The sequence below is a fragment of the Scaptodrosophila lebanonensis genome, unplaced genomic scaffold, assembly GCF_003285725.1.
Source record: "Scaptodrosophila lebanonensis strain 11010-0011.00,11010-0021.00 unplaced genomic scaffold, SlebRS2 tig00000043-arrow-pilon, whole genome shotgun sequence".
Classification (NCBI taxonomy): Eukaryota; Metazoa; Arthropoda; class Insecta; order Diptera; family Drosophilidae; genus Scaptodrosophila; species Scaptodrosophila lebanonensis.
Window position 1 is genome coordinate 6,639,925 of NW_022060545.1, and position 18,087 is coordinate 6,658,011.

An 18,087-nucleotide genomic window follows, 5' to 3' on the forward strand; every position below is an offset into this window, starting at 1 on the left:
GATTGCATTGCTATTCTCAACCCATGCTACCGTACTTTGCCATTCACGCAGGTTCAAATAAGCCTGCAAAAGGAAAGAAGAAGAGAATTCTATTTTCTACTGGCGCAACAGCTGCACATATATTATATGGGTAATTCGGTTATAGGAGCGACGACAAAGAATATGCTAAAAACAAAATTGCTCAGTGCTGTGTGAAAACAAAGAAAGTTCTTCAAAATTAACACAATGCAAATTGTGAAGTGATAGCAAATTACGAAATCTTTAGTCAGTTTGAACTTTGACACGCACACGCACCGTTTCGGCTTTCACTTTTAACGCATATAACCAAAAACGGCAGCAATACGACGCAGTTGACGAAAGCAGCAACGACAGCAACAACGACCACGACACCTTGGCAAAGTTCAAGACTCCAGAGAGACGACGAAATAGCTTCAAGCAACGTAGGATTATGGCGACAAAACGACGACCTTTGCGACCAAATCTTTCTGGTGCTCAAAGCGGATCCAACATGAACTTTCGACCTGGCGGTCCAGATATAACAAGGTCCGAGGCGCGGGGAACTCGACCAACCGCTGCACCCACTAGCATACGCGAAATTCTGGTCATGGGCGTTATACATTTATGCAAAAAAACCATATTCTTCAATACTGATCTGAAAGTGGCGCTCTATTTGGGCAGCCTATTTCTTATATCGCTAATAGGCGACTTCTTGCCCTTTCCAAAGACTTACTTTGCTCGCTCCGATAATCTTTTTAACATGTACTTCGTGAAAGTTGGCTGGGGCTGGACATTGCTGTTTACTGTACCATTTTTGGTGCTCACCGCCCTCACGCTCAGTTGTGGGGATATGAAGAATATGCTGCGGCATCATTTCCCACGCATATTCATAGCCACGTTCTTTTGGTTTTTCTGGACAAAAATATTTAATATTATCGAGACCTCCTATGGTCGATGCACGGTCAGAGGTCAGATTGTGAAAACAATTTTCTTTTTAAATGAAAGCCTAATAACTGTTATATTGTTTCAGGTTTCCAAACCAAGTCTGGTTGTCTAAAGGCTGGCCACCTGTGGCACGGTTTCGACATCTCTGGACATGCTTTCATACTGATACACTCTAGTCTGGTGCTCATCGAGGAGGCACGTCCCATCATTAAGTGGGAAACGATAAAGGAGCACATACGCAATGAGCTGCATAATCGAAGCGTCAAGGAAAACACTGGAACCAATCCGCTGCGCGCCCTCAACGACGAACAAATGCGTACCCTTAAGTTTCTCTACACCCGCCTCACGCCCATCATAAGGACGTTGTTCATAGGAATGGCTGCTCTGCAGCTCCTTTGGGACATAATGCTTGTCGGCACGATGCTTTACTATCATCGAATGATCGAGAAAGTCATTAGTGGAATTATAGCCATACTTACGTGGTATTTTACGTATCGCTTTTGGTATCCAACGCCTGGCTTGTTGCCCGACGCTGCTGGCAATGGTTTCTTTCATTACCAGCGCGACAGCTTTGCTTTTAAACGTCCCACGCATTTACCGGGCTGCAGTGCAGCTCCATCGAGCTCTGGCAGTGGCGTCAGAGCGAATCCGAATGGCACCAGCGGCACTAGGATACCGGGCAAGGGAGGATTGGCTGGAAGCCCCGGAGGAGCCGGCATCAATACGCAGCAAATACCCACCTTCATGGGCATGCCGTTGTTCACTAATGCAAAAGCCGCCAGTGCGGCGGCTAATTTATTGCAGACGCAGCAACAACAACCACAACACCAGGAAACGGGCGTCGACAGTTGAATCTGAGACTGTATGGCCCACAAAGGCGATATATTGCAAGGAATTGATATTTGGTTCATATTTTTTGGGGTAGTAGCTAGAATACCTAAATCATAATCTAACTTTTGATATATACGTGTGTATATTTATATGGGAGCAGCAGGAGGCTTGTTATTTCGATTCGTTCATAGTTCATAGTGCAATTCAAAGTGCCCTCGACGCTCTCTTTGTTTAACGAATTTTATTTTAAATTTTAACGAATAACTTATGAGGTTCTCATGTTTGTGTTTGCATGTGCCCGCCCAACGAATTGTTGTTCAACTTTTATAATTTATTAAACAATAATTGTTAACAATTATGCCACTTTCATGTATATACTTAAAGTACATATCTATAGCCGTGTCCTACTTATGCGCAAAGGCAGCGAACATGGCCATCCCAATGAATCCGGCCCCGGCACCAATTTTGTAATTGCCCGGTGTCTTGGCCCACATATCCTTCAGGATCTCGAAATTACTAGGCATCAGTTTGTGATAGGAAGCCCGACGCTTAAAGCGCAAAAAGTAGCTCTCCACCTGTGGCAACTTTCCATAGCTCCAGTAGTAGTTCTCGAATCCCAGTTGGTACAATCGGTGCAGCAACAGACCCAGGCTGATGTCGGCCAGCGTAAGGTCGTCGCTCACTAGCCAGTCGTGGCGTCGTGCCTGCTTCGTCAGCTCCTGCTCCACATAGAGCAGCACGTGCTTTACGGCGTCTAGGACTCGTTGGAACTCCTCTCGTGAGTAGACAATATCCTTGCGTCGCTGCTGTAGCTTCAACTTCTGCTCCAATGCCGCCTTTTTCGTGTCCAGCTCATCAACGGAGCGTTTCAGCAACTCCAAAACCTTTTCATTATTACCTGCCAGCAACGTGGAAAAAGGTTAGTCTGGTTAGATTTGATAGATCAACTAATTCATCACACACTCAGGCAGGATTTGCGCACGGGTCCAATAAAGGGTGGCTTGGGGGCCAGTTTCAGATCGTCGTGTATAAATGAACCCAAACTCAATGCTCCGACAGGCAGGCGTCCTAGAGCCCGCTCATAGAGCAGCACTTGATCGAACACGGGCGAGTTCGCATCCTGTGGTTTCAACAGCGGGTGGTTCTCTAAAATTTCCATTTCCATGGTATTATATGTATGTATTGAAGTTTTAAATATTTCGCACATACCTCCACGAAACTTGCTCTCCAAGTAGTTTATTATGTGCATGGAGTCTGGAACAACGAAGGCGCCATCCTGCAGTACAGGCACATCGCCTTTGGGATTCAAATTAAGGAACCAACTGGAGTATTGTTCGCCATTGGAAAGATCGACAATGTATGGAATAAAGTCGATGTTTTTCTCATACAGTACCAATAGCACCTAATTTACGAATAAGATAGAAGAGTAGCTATAAATGGAATGGTACTATATGTATATTCATATTCGACTCTTATACAGCTTTCGATTAGTCAGAAAAAATGAGTAATATGTATATATGCGGATGTGACCTGATCTGACCACAGATACAACGCCTAATCATTTATCCAGAGTTAAACAAACAAAACTGTTATTTCATTTAACTAACTAATAAATAAAGTTGTTTATAGCTTTTGCTCTAAATAACTTTACTTTGAACAAAACATTTCTGAAACAGTGAATTTATGCTCTCTTAAAGAGATTTATCATAAGATCTATTTGGACGACAACTCATATTTATTTATTTATTGTTAAGCAATGCATGTGATGCGAAGTCTAAACAAGTCTAAGTCTCCACAGCCGGCGAAAACTGCCTTTTAATTTTGTTACTATTCAGCAACCTATCCCTATATATTTATTTTACGTCACAGTTATTTTTGTTAATTATATTAACACCTGCGGCAAGCCGAACAATGACAACAATATTGATGATCCAAAGCTAAAAATCTAAAATCTAATAACGAGCACATTTATTTGATAAAAAGTTGCGCTGCATCTGCTCGTCAAGCTCGATTGCATTCGTTGTGCATTGAACTCGAATGGACCGACCCGCCGAGAGTTATTTCAATCCAATCAATCGGGTGGGCGGCTGACGGAGCACTCATCATTATCATCATCACCATCATCATTAACAGATCATCATCACTATGTAAACAAACGTCGAGCTCTAACACTTATGACAACGATTTGTGTTGTAATGTCGCGCGATTTGCTTCGCTTCATACGAGTACATTAAATAATTTTGTGTGCAAGCAAATTGAATATAAATTGCATTATTTTCGAAATCACGTGATTAAAATTGGTCACTCACTTTTTGCGAGTAGAAGTTGTATGGATGAAAAAAGAGCACTAGTTTGTTGTCCTGGAAGGTGGGCGCCTTGAAATCCTGCAGGGTGGGCGGTGCCGATGCAATTTCTTTGGTTTGGTCGCTCATTTTAAGATTTCACTAAATTAAATTTTGTTTTTCTTATTTGTGCTACCGAAATGTATTATCTTTTATCTTTATCTCACTCTTTCCCACAGTAGTCGATAGTATTTTAATTTGGCGAACGTTTTTTTTATCACATGCTTCGCACAACAACAATAGCGACAATTGCAAAAACCGTTACCGCGTGCTGCATGAACTCGACCCAAAAGCCGTTTAGACACGAGAACTGCCTGAGGGCAACTGGCCAGCCGTCTAGCCTGACTAACTACGATTGCGGTCGTAGTACAAACATTCGACACGGTAGAGAATAAAGTAACTGAAGCTACAATGCAGAGCGGAGCTTCGCAGTTCGCACTGCCCCGGCTAAGCTTCCAAATGTTATTGTTTTGTTGTAGTTATATTGTGGTTTTCTTTTCTGGGGCTGAGATCATTACTCAGCTAGGGGAGTTTATTTGCGTCAGTCTTCGACCTAAGCGAATCAGATCTAAATATGAATATAAATTATTGTTCACTAACTAACTTGGTGTGCTCGCTCTGTTTGGTTTTCATACTCATATCAGTGTTTGCTGTATTATCGCCATTGCGCTTAATTTAATTTAGCGTAAACAAAGTTTATCTTTGGGTTTGGAGATTTTCTTTTCAAACTTCTTATCAGCCAGAATGTTGCCATAGTCTGCCCCACTTCGAGCAAGCAAATATTCTTAACTGTCATGTGTAAGTTCAAAGAAGTTGCGTTTGTGACTCATTGCAAAAAATATAAAACTATATTTATAATATACGAAGATTATGATTTAATTGATGAATTCATAATTTGTATATTCGTTATTTTAAATTTAAAATGCGCGCCACTGACCTACAATGTGATTGTCAAAAATACAACGGCCGTATATAAGCTACACTTCTGCAAAGAAGAAGAGGTAAACAAACCTTCCAGTTGGAAGTTCGAGAAGATAACTTTTGGCCTTTTTGTCCAATAAATCCTTGACTTAATCGTATAAGAAGGAAAAATCAATTGGTCAATTATAAAGAGTCACTGTAAAAGTCCTCTCAGATATGCTGCAAATTACAAAACAAATCGTATGTAAGTCGCCAAAACTCAATTTGGTTGCCGCACCGAGCTTGGCTGGAAGTGGAGTCCAAAGTACCATGCACAATACGGCAACGATTAGAAATCTACATCAAAAGAACAACAACAACCACTACGCTAGTAAACTTGTTAGCCACAATCTGTGCCATAAACGCCTGTCCAGCAGTGCCAGTCAAAGTTCGAACGTCGTCAGCATGAAACGCTTAACAGGAAAAGTGGCGGTGGTCACAGCCTCGACCGATGGTATTGGGTTTGCAATTGCCAAACGCCTGGCAGAGGATGGAGCGTCTGTGGTCATTAGCAGTCGTAAGCAGAAAAACGTTGACAACGCCCTTGCCGAGCTACGAAAGTTGAATCTCAATGTGCACGGCCTGCAGTGCCATGTGAGTGAGGCGGCGGACCGTAAGCAACTATTCCAAGAGACCATTAGCAAGTACGGCAAACTGAATATACTCGTAAGCAATGCAGCCGCAAATCCCGCTGTTGGTGGTGTTTTGGATTGCGATGAGAAGGTTTGGGACAAAATATTCGATGTCAATGTGAAGAGTTCGTACTTGCTAGCCAAGGAAGCGCTGCCCTTTCTTCGCCAGCAGCAGGGCTCCAGCATAGTATTTGTGTCTTCTATTGCCGGATACGATGCTTTTGAGGTAAGATGGCGCAATCTACTCTTCGAGTCAGTTTTGTTGTACATATTATTTTTATAGCTGTTGGGTGCCTATTCGGTGAGTAAAACGGCATTAATTGGTCTGACCAAAGCCGCCGCCAAGGACTTGGCACCGGAGGGTATACGCGTCAATTGTCTTGCTCCTGGAATAATCAAGACAAAGTTCTCCAAGGCGCTCCACGAAAATGAATCAGCTAATGAAGCAGCCCTTAGCAAGATACCAATGGGGCGTTTGGGCACTAGTGAGGAAATGGCTGGTGTTGTGTCGTTCTTGGTCTCCGATGATGCTAGCTACATAACTGGTGAATCGGTGGTAGCTTCTGGCGGTATGACCGCTCGTCTGTAATACTCTGTCTGGTTCAATATATAAATACATGATGTGATTTATTCGCTTACGTGCTATGAATAACAACAGCGTGTTTAAAAAAATACAATATACAATTTTTTTGAGGCAGAAGGAGATTAAAAGGCACCAACCACAGCTATTAGGAAGAGCGAAGCTTTGCCAGTTGCTCTGCAATGTCCTTTTCGGTTCGTTTGCCGCTCGTCTCGAATTCACCCGATCCAGTGGCTGGAATGCTGGCCATTTTACCTGAGATTTCGATGCCAATTTCGTCAAGAACTTTGTTTACAACTGCATTGGACTCCTCCTCATCACCGGATTCGTTTAGCATGTCGTCCAATGTGTCGTTTATCATTTCATCAGTCATTTCCATACGCATATTAGCTTGCTGAAAGTCACGCACGTTTGCCGCAATCGCCTCTGGCCGCATCACCTTATTCATGTCGGCCATGGTCTTTGCTGTGGTGCCCATTGCCTCGCCCAGAGCAATATTTGCCCCCATGTTTTTGTTTTGGTACCCAATTGACTGAATCTTTCCTGTAGCTGCGTACGTGCGCGTCTTCTGTTTGCGAATTTCTATCAGCTGCTTGGCCAGTATGCGGCAAGCATCCTTGTTTCCCGCTGCTGCATTGCGTTTAATGTCTGCCTCCAACTTTTTCTCTTCCTCCTCCAGTTTGCGACGCTCCCGTTCAATGTCGCGCGTCGCCTTTCGCAGGCTTTTATCATTTTCACGCTGCTGCTCCTTTGCGGTGGGTTTCTTTCCAAATATATTGTTAAACATTGTTGAATTTATTTTCCTGATTGTGCAAATTCAGCCGAGCATTTAATGTTTTTCCCAAAAGATGATTCACACTTTGGTTGGTTTAGTTGGGGAGTCGTATCAAAATAAATACAGCTGATCAGAAAATATGACGATGCACTGTGAATGGCAAAACTATTAAGCTATAATAAGGGAGAGTTCTCACAGTGCTTGCCAAATAAATTATATTATTAACGTAAAAACAATGTCGGTTGAAATCCTGAAACAAGGCGCTGAAGGGCGTCTTTATTTGGGCGAATTCAAGGGCGAGCCCTGCCTCATCAAGGAGCGTTTCGTCAAGAAGTACCGGCATCCAGATCTGGACACACAAATCACACGGCAAAGAATAAAAGCCGAAGCAAAGGCGGCCAATCGATGTCAGGCTGCCGGCATCCTGGCACCACGCATCCTGCACACAGACCTAAACACGCACAAACTGTATATGGAGTACTTTGGCAGTGCCAAGACAGCCAAGCAGTTTATTCAGGAAACGGTTACGGAATCGGCAGAACCCGAAGCTGTGAAGCAGCAACTGCAGATACTCTGCACTCGTGTTGGCGGCATTATTGGCAAAATGCATGCCAATAACATAATACACGGCGACTTAACCACATCGAATATACTCATCAATCCCACAGCTGAGGATTACGATGTAATCTTCATAGACTTTGGGCTCAGCCATTATAGCCAGGCTACTGAAGACAAGGGCGTGGATCTGTACGTCTTGGAGCGGGCACTGCTAAGCACTCATAGCGAGCAACCTTATCTTTTTGACCTCATGCTGGCCGCCTATCGAAAGGAGTGTGGCAAGGATGAAGACGCAGTGCTGGCCAAGTTTGAAGAGGTGCGTGCCCGCGGCCGAAAGCGTACAATGATTGGTTAACAAATGGTATTCGTATTAAACTTTAATGACCTAAAAAATTAACAACACAACTTATTCTATGCTCTTAATATTTGTTGCGTCCTGGGGATCAGCGCGCAGCTCATTTATTTTTATTTTCTTGATGTACTTTCGGACTTTAGTTTTGCGGCGAATTTGCTCGTGCTTCAGTGGTTCCATTCCCTCCACCGGCGCATCCTTGTAACGTGCATATGGCCGTTCCTTTATCTTTGCAATGGCATCCTCTAGCTTTAGGTGTGTTAAGCCGTGCTCTTCATAATACAGACGGTATTTGTCACAGAACTTTGAGTGTCCCTTCTTATAGGCAGGAGTTTTCGTCGAGGGGTGCTAGAATGGAAGACACTGGTTACTACTGGTTTACTAGAGAGTGAATGTCAAGAAACTCACCCTTGCATCTATGGCCCGAGCACATCCTCTGTGGAAGTTGTGAAGATGTCGCAGAAACTGTTCATTCGGCCGAATGTTATGCTCTAGGCTTAGCTGCATTATTTCGTTGATGTACGCGAAGGATTTTTGGGCACAGCCCTGTCGTAACATTGCACCAAGAATGGGCATATTCATGCGTATGCCTGCAGCCTGCATTTGTTGCATAAGCTCCCGTGCCTCCTCCTGTGTGCGACAGCCAAGAGCCAACACACCATAGGTCACAATGTCTGGATGGAAGCCAGCGGTGCGAATCATTGTGAGTACTTCACGGGCACTCTCATAATCGAAACGCATCGAACGCTTCTTGATCAGTATGTTGAAGAAATCAATGTCGGCCTTTAGACCGATCTTGCGCACGAATGTTAGCAATTGTTTCTCAGCTGCATTAGTTGGTGGTATGACCTCGAGCATCGTTGTAAATGTCTCAATGTCTGGCGTTATATTGTGTGCCTTCATTAGATCCAAAAAGCCAGTAAGGCCGCCCAATAACAGAAATCTTTCATGTGGACGTGTGATCTCTGACAAGGCCACTAAACTGCCCAAATGTGGGTGTGGCAGCAATAGATTTGGTATCTCCAAATCCGTTGCAGCTGTGGACACTTCGATTTGGGGAGTTGTATTCGACGAGGTAACCGGTAAACTTTCTATTGTAGATGCTTCCGATGGCAAATATTTGTTCGTATCTTCATTCTTCAATTGTGCATTGGATGCAATTCCAGGTGCAATCTCCTCTAGAACCTGTTGCATGGAGTCTAAGTCACCCAAGCCACAGTCTCTAACACAACGCAATACGGCATTGAAGGTGTAATAGTCGGGTGTAATGCCTCTCTGCAGCATCTTATGCCAGGTGAGAAGAGCGTGCCGGAATCCATGTTCTTTATCGCTGGCACATGCTTGCAACAGAAAGTTAAACGTATCGGCGTTCACTTCCAGTTGACGTTCCAGCATTTCATCAGCTAGAAGGTAGGCGGTTTCTACATCACCACAACGTCCATACGCTTTAATCATGGCATTGTAGTTTTTTACATTGGGCTCATAGCCCTTTTCCAGCATATTTTCCCGCACATGTTGCGCCTTGGCCAGTCCATCGGCCCGCGAGGGTGCATTAGCACAGGCATTGAAGAGGGACGTGTACGTGCCACCCGTGACTTTTAGGCCACGTTGTCGCATTTTTGTGTATAGAGCAAACGCCTTGCGAGTGTAGCCTGCTTTGGCGCAGCCACTTATTAACAAATTGTATATGTAGTTCTCGGGCTTAACGCGATCCTCCTTTAGCATGCGTTTCTCCAGCACCTCAAGTGCTTCATTCACACGATGAGCATTTAAATGATCTTTGATCATTTTTGCGTATTCCTTTGTTCGCAGCTTTTTGGCATGGCGTGTTGGTTTGTTTATATACTCTTCCTCCTGAATGTCACCCGCATCTACTTGCTGGGTGTCGCTGAGTTTAGCATTTCCGAAAGTGTCGGGATCGCCAAAATCAACCTCCTTGTCTTTTAAAGGCTCTTCCTTGGGTCTATCAGCAAAAGCGGGGGCTTCACGAAATTTATTACGTAAGCGGCGGGCTCGCATTGATACTTCTGAGGGTTTCCCATCCTCAAGGATTTCTTCAAAGTTTCCAACTGCTTTGTTTGCTTCTCGCTTTGCTTGCAGCCCAGCTTCTTCATCAGACACACGCACGTGCAAAGCGCGTTGCCGGCAAATCAAATTGGCCGAATGTTTTATTTCGATAGCATTAAACCAGCTATGGATTGCCTGTTGCTGTGCGCGACAGATCTGCGGCCTCAATGCGTAGCTTAAGAAACGTAACGCCATTATTTATTTCGCCATTTTAATTTATATTTATATAATTAAATAACTGTAAGAAATTTGTACAGAGACCCACTGCGGACCTAAATACAATACCATAGCAATCGGCTTTTGTGCACTTGCACAGTACTGCCACTTTTCAAAATGCGTTTTATTGAAGAACTTTAAAAATTTAATTTTAAAATGTAGTAATCATGTAAAATTAAACTTTTTGTGTAAATGATGGGTGTGGTGGTTTCGAATAATAATACGAAACCCGTTTGTAAATCATGAATCTAAATAAAGACCATCTGTTTGGTCTTCACCATGAATATTTCCGACCAGCGAAGTTGAAAAGTGCTGCCAATTTTCACGTTCATCGCTGGCATATTAGTAAGAAGAAGAAGTGTGCCACCACTCCACCTGACCTGATTCGACTTAATTAGGGAGAAATATTATTAACAATTCCAAAATGAGCATTACTGTGGATCCTCGTCGGAAGGAGAAAATTCAGCGCTACAAAGCACCGAAGAATCAAACGCAGGGTGGAGGTGCCAACGAAGACATGATGCCTGACTACATGAATATTCTGGGTATGGTCTTCTCTATGTGCGGGTTGATGATGAAGCTGAAATGGTGCGCCTGGTTTGCGCTGTATTGTTCCTGCATAAGTTTCGCAAGCTCTCGTGTCAGCGACGACGCAAAGCAGGTGTGTATGATCCTTTAATGTAAATACCCAGCTTGTATTGATATGCCTCATTTGTGTTTATCTAGGTGCTTTCCTCCTTCATGTTAAGTGTTAGCGCTGTGGTCATGTCTTACCTGCAGAACCCTGCGCCCATGACTCCACCATGGGCATCGGCTACATAGAAAAGAAACATTCGTGCCATTTCTAGTTTTATTAATGATGGCAAACTTTATTCTGATGATGATCCAAAACGAAGATAATAAAACCCAAATAGTATGACAATTTTTAGAGTGTAAAACTTTAAATAACTTAACAATGCATGATAAATAAATGGTAAATTTTACTAATAAATTTGATAGGGTATTAAGTGGTGAGTATATAGTACGCAAACGCAATGAAAGCCAAAATATAAATGGTGCCGAAAATTAATACGTATTAAATTTCTCCGAAATTCGTATGGCCAGTGACCTTCGCATGCTGCTGGGCCTGGGTCTGTCCGACCAGCATAACGTCACATTGGAGACAGCGCAGAGTGAATTTGTCAACGTTCGTGAATTGCCGCGAAGATTTGGCCTCGTTGGCCAATTGCTCTGCCTGCTGATAGACGCCCAGCTCCTCAACAGGAAAAATGGTAGCTGGAGCGGCACTCTGCGAGGTTTCCATGTAAAGTGGGTCGTAGTGTATGCCATCGAAAAGCAGGAATACACGCAGGCCAAAGTTTTTGTCCTCGCCAAAACGGTTAATGATTGCATTTTGTATGTCCACCACATCGATTTCAATGCCATAGTAATTGGACAATATGGACACCTCAATGGCACCACCCCAGGAATCGGGTTTCTGTATCCAGGCACAATAGTCGGAGTTTGATTTGCCAAGCACGGCGTCATTGTATTGCTGTGGATCGGCGGAAACTTCTTGGGCAATGATATGGCGCATCATTTCGCTGCCTTCGTTATCAACTTTCCCGTTGAGAACAAAGCGTATGCTAGTGAATAAGCAAGAATTGTCCGCCGGGACCACCTTCTTTAGCAATATGCCATTGAAGTCACCGTTTGGTCCAGGAGCTACATCACGTCCAGGGGGCACAGATTCCCCAGCACCTTCGTTTATTTCGAAACTGCTAGTGCTGGATACTTGACGCAAGTGCTCGGCATCTTCTTCTGCTTGTAGACGACGCGCCAGCGCCTCGTCATCTTCCAATGTGGAATGCTGAGCCGTACTCACGCTTGAGGCAGGACCAGTGTTTGAAGAAGTAGCAGCTGGCACCGTAGCCGCCTTCTCCTCGACTATCAAGGTCTCGCCACTGTTAATCCCCACCGTTCGAAGGTTTTGCTGCTGCTCATCAGGTCCCGTGAGATCCAAAGGTCGTGGAGGGTAACCGACCAGTATGTGGAGCTGAGGCTCCTTGATTTGCGTAGCTGCCGCAATACGCGATTTAAGTTCGGCAAGCGTCGTATTCTCGCTCAAGTCATTGACAATAAAATGACCTTTTTTCGATTTCAGCTTCACACTAAACGAACCAGTCATAATTTATAATTATATAAACTTTCCAAAGGTAACCGAAACTTGTACTTTTTAATAGACTTTAGAATTTTGATTTTTTTTTTACTTTTATATAGTCTAATTTTGTTCGCTTTTTTATTGTTGTATTATGTCAGTTTATAAATACATATGAATAAATTCACAGCTATTCGTTTCCACTATGTGCATCAACTAGTTGTGTTATAAAAATAGCGGATTAACAATATGTGTTTACACGCAAAATTACAGTAGAAAGTGCTTCTTCAGATAAATATAATGCATATGCGAGCACTTTTTCATGAATATTATTTATTTATTTGTTGCTAGTGTCATTCTGAGTGAAGTGGAAAAGAAATCTATTTATTACAAGTGCTGCCAACTCAATTAACAGTACTGCCAGATCGTCCCATTATGTGACTTGCTTTTGAAGACTTGGCATCATTTTCGGAAGGCCCAGAAGCAGTTGAGAATGGACAGTTACTTTGAAATTTAGTTATTGAAAATACATGAATAATAAGCTATAAGCTACTTTATAAAATAAATTCTTTCTATTTTTTTGGGGCTTCTAATTATTTAAACATATAAAATATTTGAAGTTTCCAAAATTGTGGGTTCAAATCAAAAAACAATGCATTCGAGAATTTTCTATTTGTTTTCAAGTATGTTTTTATAAGTATTTGGAAGTCCCCACATCCGGTTTACTTAATAATGAACAGTAAAGGTGTGAAATGATTTGTATCCCATAACGCGTCCATATTCTAAAACCATTGTCGATCGCTAATCAAATATGTAATAAATCCGCGCAAACTAGCTTAAGGTGGGCAGCTATCGCACAAAACCAACAAAGGCCAATCCATAAAAGCGCTAATCAGTATTTAGTGAGAAAGAAAAAGCTAATAGCCAAGTCAAATAATATAGAACCAAGGAAATATTAACGCGAGACGTCAGTCAACAAATTACTCAAGACTTTGAGCTGTCCCTCACAAAAAGCTTCCAATAACAATGCGAAGCACCATCCCAACAAAGCAGCTCGCTTACAAAAATGTAGTTCGTTCGGTATTTTCCACACAGCGTTCCATGCGTGGTACACTAAAATCACATTTAATAGTCCAAACAAATTTATTGTTAGGTTGCGCTGCGGCCGACACATTTTACTTTACGTATTGTACGATGTGTTGTTTTTAATTTCTATAAAAGAAGCGCGCGCGCACGCGTAGACCGGACCGGTCACAGATCAATATAAATAGACGAACCGGCGATGTCTGGGCTCAGTGCAAGTTTGTCAACGCGAAACGCGACATCATTTATCATCTCTCGGTGCTTTAAGGAGTCAGTTACCTAAACACATAAATAACAATGAAATTCTTGCTCTTGGTGCGTGCAGCAATTCTGTGGATTATCTTCCTCGACTAACTCTGTTTTTGTGGATTATGTTCGATTTTTACAGACCGTTTTCGTTTGCTTGGCCGTCTGCTTCATGGCGACCAGCGCAGTTCCCGTCGAGGAGGCCATACCCGAGGGTATTGAGGGTATTGGTAATGAACCCGTCAACCCCACTGATGATCAGTCCATCCTGCTGAAACTGAAGCTGCTGAAGAAACTCCTGTTCTTGGGCTAAGCCCAGCCTTTATACAATTGGATTTTTAGTTTACTGTGCCTTTAGTTTTAAGATAACGCAAAAATATATGCAAAAGATTTTTTAAATCTTTAAACAAAACATATTTATTTTCTGTGAATTTTACTTTGTTTTCAAAACCCAATTTTTTTTTATTAGAGTTCGTGTTCTCAGTTATTTGTTTGCGGTAGAGTATTGGATTGAAAGTGTTCCGGCGGTATAATTGACTCGTTGAGAGAAATACATATGTACATACGAGTAGTACTTGGTATATATGAATAAAAAATAGTTAAAAATTGTGCTGTGTTGGGTAAAAATGAGCATCAAGGTTTTAGCCGGTATGTAAATTTGTAAATAAGCTAAAACAAGCAACGCGATTGTTTGTTAAGCATCTGCCTTTAATGTAAAAGTAAAACAAAATGCCAACTGCAGAATTTGTATAATAACAGATGTGTAGGTGATGATTATGCGATCTTCGCGTTTTACAAATTCACACTTCTTAATTAAATAGGAGAAGGTAGAGTTGATGTCTACAGCTTATGTTTAATAGAGGTAGAATACTTGGAAAGTACTCGCAGATATGGATATATAAAACGATTCCGAATGGTAGCTTCGTCTTCATCCGTTCACTTTTAGCCAGAACTTTACTAAAGCTCTCAAGCATATAATTTTGGCGAGAAAAAAACATGTGACAGTGTCTGGCTCCCGCCCGTTTCTATATGTAAAAGGGCTGAATTAAGTAGATAAAGGTATTATGAGGAAATAAAAAATAAATTTCGAAACATTGTTGAACCAGTTCTCAATAAAATTTACCACGCAAGTGATTAGCGAACAAGGATGGCCAATGAAATGGGTCAATGTTTAATGATTGGCGGGACCTGTTATTGCGCACAAGGTGAAATGGGAAGCAGTCAAAAGCTATTCATACATTTTCACATAATACGAAACACGTTTCGCTGCCTTTACGTAGTAGTTCCTCAGCAGGCTGGCGGCTTTTGAAAAATTGAAAGCGACATCATTGCATAAAAAAGTCAGTCAGTCAGTGACTGAGTCCTCGTGCGTCTGACATAATAACAAGTACATACTTTAGTATATAACAATTACATTTATTTAGTCACATATAGAGTAGTATACAGGTATACGAGTACATTAAGATGTAGATGCCAATCAATTTACACATAAGTAGATGTATCTAAGCGAAGGGGTTAACAAGTATTGAGCAGAAAATTCCAAGCGGTGTGCCGTGGCTTTCCCAAGCATTGTTCAGAGGTGACGTTCCTAATTTGTGAATTCTTGTGAATGAATTATTTTTGTACATGGACTAGAGTCAACATTTGTGATTTGGGGTATCTACGAGTGCATAGCTTATCCCAACTTGAGCAGCTTCTTCAGTTTCTTCAACTTGAAAATGGCCTGAGGATCATGAGGATTGTGCGTATCGTCCTCGCCATAAAAGTCGCCCTGCAGCGACTCATCCACAGGCACAGCCGATACCAAGGCTACTATCAGCAGGCACACGAAAATTGTCTGTGAAGAATACGAGTAACTTGTTATCCTTGAGCGTTTAATTAAGCATTCCCTGAGATACTCACCAATGCAAAATACTTCATGATGGATTGGTGGTAGCGGGTTTTTCAAGATGTGTTTTTGAAAAATAAACTGCAACGGCGACTGCTTCGATGGTTAATCCAAAAAATTGACTGCACTTACCAGAGCCAGCGCTTAGTGTTTTTATACCAAATGGATGGCCAAGACTCAGCCGAGTATAAGAAGTGACGATAACGCCTCGAAAACGAAACGAAAACAAAAGTAAGGCCCAATCGATAATGTCATATGCAAACTGCAAATTACACTGCGCCTCATGCATGGACGGATATACATATGTATATACATACGTATGTTTGTATGTGATACATAAACAAAAACGCATAAATTCACAAAGATGGTCAACAAAACAACAACAACAACAACAAAAGAGTAAAAGAAGAAGCCTAAAAATTGCATACGAAACGAAATGATACGACGCATGCGCAGCGGCCTTTACTCAAAAGCCCAAAGCCCTACTGGTAGTCTGGCCGCCAGTTGGCCTCTTTTCACGACTTATGCTAGCTTCGCAAATAAGCAATATTAAAAGTATGACCACAAAAAATAAACAATTGTGTACCTGGGCAGTGGCGGTGGTCCGCACATTCAAGTGGCTTTTGTTTATTCGCGTTCGTCGGTGGCGTTTAGTTTGTGCCGCCTGACCGCCAATGTTTGTGCCACTGAAGTAGTTTGGAGATACGCAAATAGATTAGACCACTAGCACACATATAATTACCAAAATAGTTAAAGGTCAAACATTAAGTAAAGTTTCCCAACAAAGAATTATGTAAGTGAACAATGTTCTACACTCTGGAAGGGACCTAAGAGGATTAATATCTGACCTGATGCATAGTAGTAATAGTAATAGAAAAACCGCACTTATGGCTCCTCGCTTTTAAAATAATTAAAAACCAATTAGATAAGTTACCTAAATAAATTATTCAATACAAATTCGATTGTTAGCAAATTGTACATTAAAATCATCGTAATGCAACTAATTTTCAAAATACCACATCTTTAAATGGTGATGTAATATACAAAGCTATATATATTTTAGATATACCTTTAATTAGAGTCTAAACAAAATATATTTAATCTTACATATTGTATTAGTAAGTAGTAATCGATTGACAAAATCGGCTTCTTGAAATTTAAACCGCTTCTACACCAAATTTGTGACAATATCGCTTACGTTTATACAGACATACATTGTTTCAGACTTGTGCCATTAAATAGCTTCTATTGTTACTTTAATTGAGAAATAAATAATTCAAATTAGCACTGACGTTTGATTGTATGGTTGAGCTTACCTTTGCTGCTATGAACACGCGTGGACACGCTTCGTTAATAATCTGCTTTATACTCTGCTTTAAGTCGACTTGTGTATTTATATGCATTTTGAATGAAACTTTCATAATTAGCTTAGTCTAGATACAATAATCATGACTGAAGACAACATTTGAAGCTGCTGATCAACAATGCACCTCGATATGGTATTCTAACTAAAATTTATTGATATATGCACAAGCGATTGCCATTAAAGCGCAGTGCAGCTTTCGGAGCTGTGCCCTCCGGCGGCGATAAAGGTTGAATAAATTATGGCAGGCAAACAAAGCTCTAATCACTCGACTATCAGTCGTTCAAATTGAAATTCAAATGCTTCAGACGAAGATCAACTCAAGAACGCCACGTCACACTCGAAGAAATCAAAAACTCACACCTTCGACTCGACCAATGCACAAATTAATTAAAATACACCTTCTCCCCTCCACAAGATGTTGTTATTGGTCGGTCGAAACAATGATCGACATACCAGTATATACACAAATATTTAGCACTTCTAATGGCAACCTAGCCAAGAGTTTAGCTAAATGGGTGGGCAGGGCAGAGGCAAAGCAAACAGATGGACTTATTTAGCTTAATTTGATTTTATGGAATCGGCAAGTCATCGCCAAAGAGCGGCATTAGCATATTGATGGTGTTGTTGTTGTTGTTGGTGTTGGTGTGGACTCAGCGACGAATGTGGTGCATGCGATAAAACCGGAAATGTAAACAAATCCACAACGCAAGCACATATTATCCAGCGATAGGCACTCGTAGGTATGTTGGGAACTTAAGTGGAGTCAGAATCCGGCGATTAGCATGTGGCGTGACAGTTGGAAAAATCTTGAAACGTTTCTGCTAAATTGATATCACATTACTTGTAGAAGGCAAAAGTGCTTAGTATGGTTAGTGATTATGCAAATAAATACAAAGCGTAATAAAAGTTGTGAACAATCTTAACAATATACTGATACAAATACATTTATAATATTACTATAAATACAAAAATGCACACCTGTCGCTGTCAATGAATTTGTTTAAGATGGCTTGTGGGACTGGTAGATGAATGGACAGCAAATTTTGTTTGCTGTTGACTTTTACGGCCAAGTCATCGTCGTCAGGTCGTCTGGCCGTCTGCCAACAATTGTT

General features: G+C 41.7%; 10 protein-coding genes across 11 annotated transcripts; 5 read left to right on the forward strand and 5 right to left on the reverse strand.

The window, feature by feature from the left end:
* Nucleotides 1-153: 153 nt before the first annotated feature.
* On the forward strand, nucleotides 154-1,929 carry LOC115622162 (fat storage-inducing transmembrane protein). The gene is made up of 2 exons (XM_030516031.1): nucleotides 154-965; nucleotides 1,028-1,929. Exons 1-2 carry the CDS (start codon nucleotides 449-451, stop codon nucleotides 1,792-1,794), a joined length of 1,284 nt encoding a protein of 427 aa, XP_030371891.1. The 5' UTR covers nucleotides 154-448; the 3' UTR covers nucleotides 1,795-1,929.
* Nucleotides 1,930-2,068: 139 nt separating this feature from the next.
* On the reverse strand, nucleotides 2,069-4,422 carry LOC115622163 (ganglioside-induced differentiation-associated protein 1). 2 transcript variants are annotated; one of them, XM_030516033.1, is made up of 5 exons: nucleotides 4,283-4,422; nucleotides 4,083-4,217; nucleotides 2,983-3,175; nucleotides 2,737-2,919; nucleotides 2,069-2,671 (listed from the first exon to the last, which is right to left on the reverse strand). In XM_030516033.1, exons 2-5 carry the CDS (start codon nucleotides 4,203-4,205, stop codon nucleotides 2,178-2,180), a joined length of 993 nt encoding a protein of 330 aa, XP_030371893.1. In that variant the 5' UTR covers nucleotides 4,206-4,217; nucleotides 4,283-4,422; the 3' UTR covers nucleotides 2,069-2,177. The 2 variants fall into 2 exon arrangements, with proteins under 2 accessions (XP_030371893.1, XP_030371892.1); XM_030516032.1 differs by having other exon boundaries at nucleotides 2,071-2,671; nucleotides 4,083-4,422.
* A 740-nt stretch (nucleotides 4,423-5,162) lies between these two features.
* Nucleotides 5,163-6,381, forward strand: LOC115622308 (dehydrogenase/reductase SDR family member 4). The gene is made up of 2 exons (XM_030516213.1): nucleotides 5,163-5,933; nucleotides 5,991-6,381. The coding sequence occupies exons 1-2, from the start codon at nucleotides 5,253-5,255 to the stop codon at nucleotides 6,294-6,296; spliced, it is 987 nt and encodes a 328-aa protein (XP_030372073.1). The 5' UTR covers nucleotides 5,163-5,252; the 3' UTR covers nucleotides 6,297-6,381.
* LOC115622309 (charged multivesicular body protein 2b) lies at nucleotides 6,309-7,189 on the reverse strand. The gene has a single exon (XM_030516214.1). It carries the CDS (start codon nucleotides 7,072-7,074, stop codon nucleotides 6,436-6,438), a length of 639 nt encoding a protein of 212 aa, XP_030372074.1. The 5' UTR covers nucleotides 7,075-7,189; the 3' UTR covers nucleotides 6,309-6,435.
* Nucleotides 7,190-7,270: 81 nt separating this feature from the next.
* Nucleotides 7,271-8,025, forward strand: LOC115622409 (EKC/KEOPS complex subunit TP53RK). The gene has a single exon (XM_030516342.1). The coding sequence runs from the start codon at nucleotides 7,298-7,300 to the stop codon at nucleotides 7,973-7,975; it is 678 nt and encodes a 225-aa protein (XP_030372202.1). The 5' UTR covers nucleotides 7,271-7,297; the 3' UTR covers nucleotides 7,976-8,025.
* LOC115622408 (pentatricopeptide repeat-containing protein 1, mitochondrial) lies at nucleotides 7,972-10,260 on the reverse strand. Its single transcript, XM_030516340.1, has 2 exons — nucleotides 8,381-10,260; nucleotides 7,972-8,320 (listed from the first exon to the last, which is right to left on the reverse strand). Exons 1-2 carry the CDS (start codon nucleotides 10,232-10,234, stop codon nucleotides 8,027-8,029), a joined length of 2,148 nt encoding a protein of 715 aa, XP_030372200.1. The 5' UTR covers nucleotides 10,235-10,260; the 3' UTR covers nucleotides 7,972-8,026.
* Nucleotides 10,261-10,604: 344 nt separating this feature from the next.
* LOC115622342 (protein Asterix) lies at nucleotides 10,605-11,177 on the forward strand. The gene is made up of 2 exons (XM_030516254.1): nucleotides 10,605-10,916; nucleotides 10,982-11,177. The coding sequence occupies exons 1-2, from the start codon at nucleotides 10,680-10,682 to the stop codon at nucleotides 11,075-11,077; spliced, it is 333 nt and encodes a 110-aa protein (XP_030372114.1). The 5' UTR covers nucleotides 10,605-10,679; the 3' UTR covers nucleotides 11,078-11,177.
* Nucleotides 11,178-11,217: 40 nt separating this feature from the next.
* On the reverse strand, nucleotides 11,218-12,662 carry LOC115622341 (ubiquitin thioesterase OTU1). The gene has a single exon (XM_030516253.1). It carries the CDS (start codon nucleotides 12,420-12,422, stop codon nucleotides 11,331-11,333), a length of 1,092 nt encoding a protein of 363 aa, XP_030372113.1. The 5' UTR covers nucleotides 12,423-12,662; the 3' UTR covers nucleotides 11,218-11,330.
* A 1,110-nt stretch (nucleotides 12,663-13,772) lies between these two features.
* Nucleotides 13,773-14,068, forward strand: LOC115623169. Its single transcript, XM_030517385.1, has 2 exons — nucleotides 13,773-13,790; nucleotides 13,864-14,068. Exons 1-2 carry the CDS (start codon nucleotides 13,773-13,775, stop codon nucleotides 14,032-14,034), a joined length of 189 nt encoding a protein of 62 aa, XP_030373245.1. The 3' UTR covers nucleotides 14,035-14,068.
* A 1,084-nt stretch (nucleotides 14,069-15,152) lies between these two features.
* LOC115623193 lies at nucleotides 15,153-15,654 on the reverse strand. The gene is made up of 2 exons (XM_030517415.1): nucleotides 15,624-15,654; nucleotides 15,153-15,558 (listed from the first exon to the last, which is right to left on the reverse strand). Exons 1-2 carry the CDS (start codon nucleotides 15,639-15,641, stop codon nucleotides 15,397-15,399), a joined length of 180 nt encoding a protein of 59 aa, XP_030373275.1. The 5' UTR covers nucleotides 15,642-15,654; the 3' UTR covers nucleotides 15,153-15,396.
* Between the last annotated feature and the right edge of the window lie 2,433 nt (nucleotides 15,655-18,087).

Coding starts and splice junctions, on each gene's coding strand:
- LOC115622162 (XM_030516031.1), top strand. CDS start 449: ATGGCGACAAAACGACGACCTTTGCGACCAAATCTTTCTGGTGCTCAA. Junction 966..1,027: donor TGGTCGATGCACGGTCAGAG/GTCAGATTGTGA, acceptor ATATTGTTTCAG/GTTTCCAAACCAAGTCTGGT.
- LOC115622163 (XM_030516033.1), bottom strand. CDS start 4,205: ATGAGCGACCAAACCAAAGAAATTGCATCGGCACCGCCCACCCTGCAG. Junction 2,920..2,982: donor GGAGAGCAAGTTTCGTGGAG/GTATGTGCGAAA, acceptor TGGAAATTTTAG/AGAACCACCCGCTGTTGAAA. Junction 2,672..2,736: donor CGTGCGCAAATCCTGCCTGA/GTGTGTGATGAA, acceptor CGTTGCTGGCAG/GTAATAATGAAAAGGTTTTG.
- LOC115622308 (XM_030516213.1), top strand. CDS start 5,253: ATGCTGCAAATTACAAAACAAATCGTATGTAAGTCGCCAAAACTCAAT. Junction 5,934..5,990: donor CCGGATACGATGCTTTTGAG/GTAAGATGGCGC, acceptor TTATTTTTATAG/CTGTTGGGTGCCTATTCGGT.
- LOC115622309 (XM_030516214.1), bottom strand. CDS start 7,074: ATGTTTAACAATATATTTGGAAAGAAACCCACCGCAAAGGAGCAGCAG.
- LOC115622409 (XM_030516342.1), top strand. CDS start 7,298: ATGTCGGTTGAAATCCTGAAACAAGGCGCTGAAGGGCGTCTTTATTTG.
- LOC115622408 (XM_030516340.1), bottom strand. CDS start 10,234: ATGGCGTTACGTTTCTTAAGCTACGCATTGAGGCCGCAGATCTGTCGC. Junction 8,321..8,380: donor CTCGGGCCATAGATGCAAGG/GTGAGTTTCTTG, acceptor CTTCCATTCTAG/CACCCCTCGACGAAAACTCC.
- LOC115622342 (XM_030516254.1), top strand. CDS start 10,680: ATGAGCATTACTGTGGATCCTCGTCGGAAGGAGAAAATTCAGCGCTAC. Junction 10,917..10,981: donor TCAGCGACGACGCAAAGCAG/GTGTGTATGATC, acceptor GTGTTTATCTAG/GTGCTTTCCTCCTTCATGTT.
- LOC115622341 (XM_030516253.1), bottom strand. CDS start 12,422: ATGACTGGTTCGTTTAGTGTGAAGCTGAAATCGAAAAAAGGTCATTTT.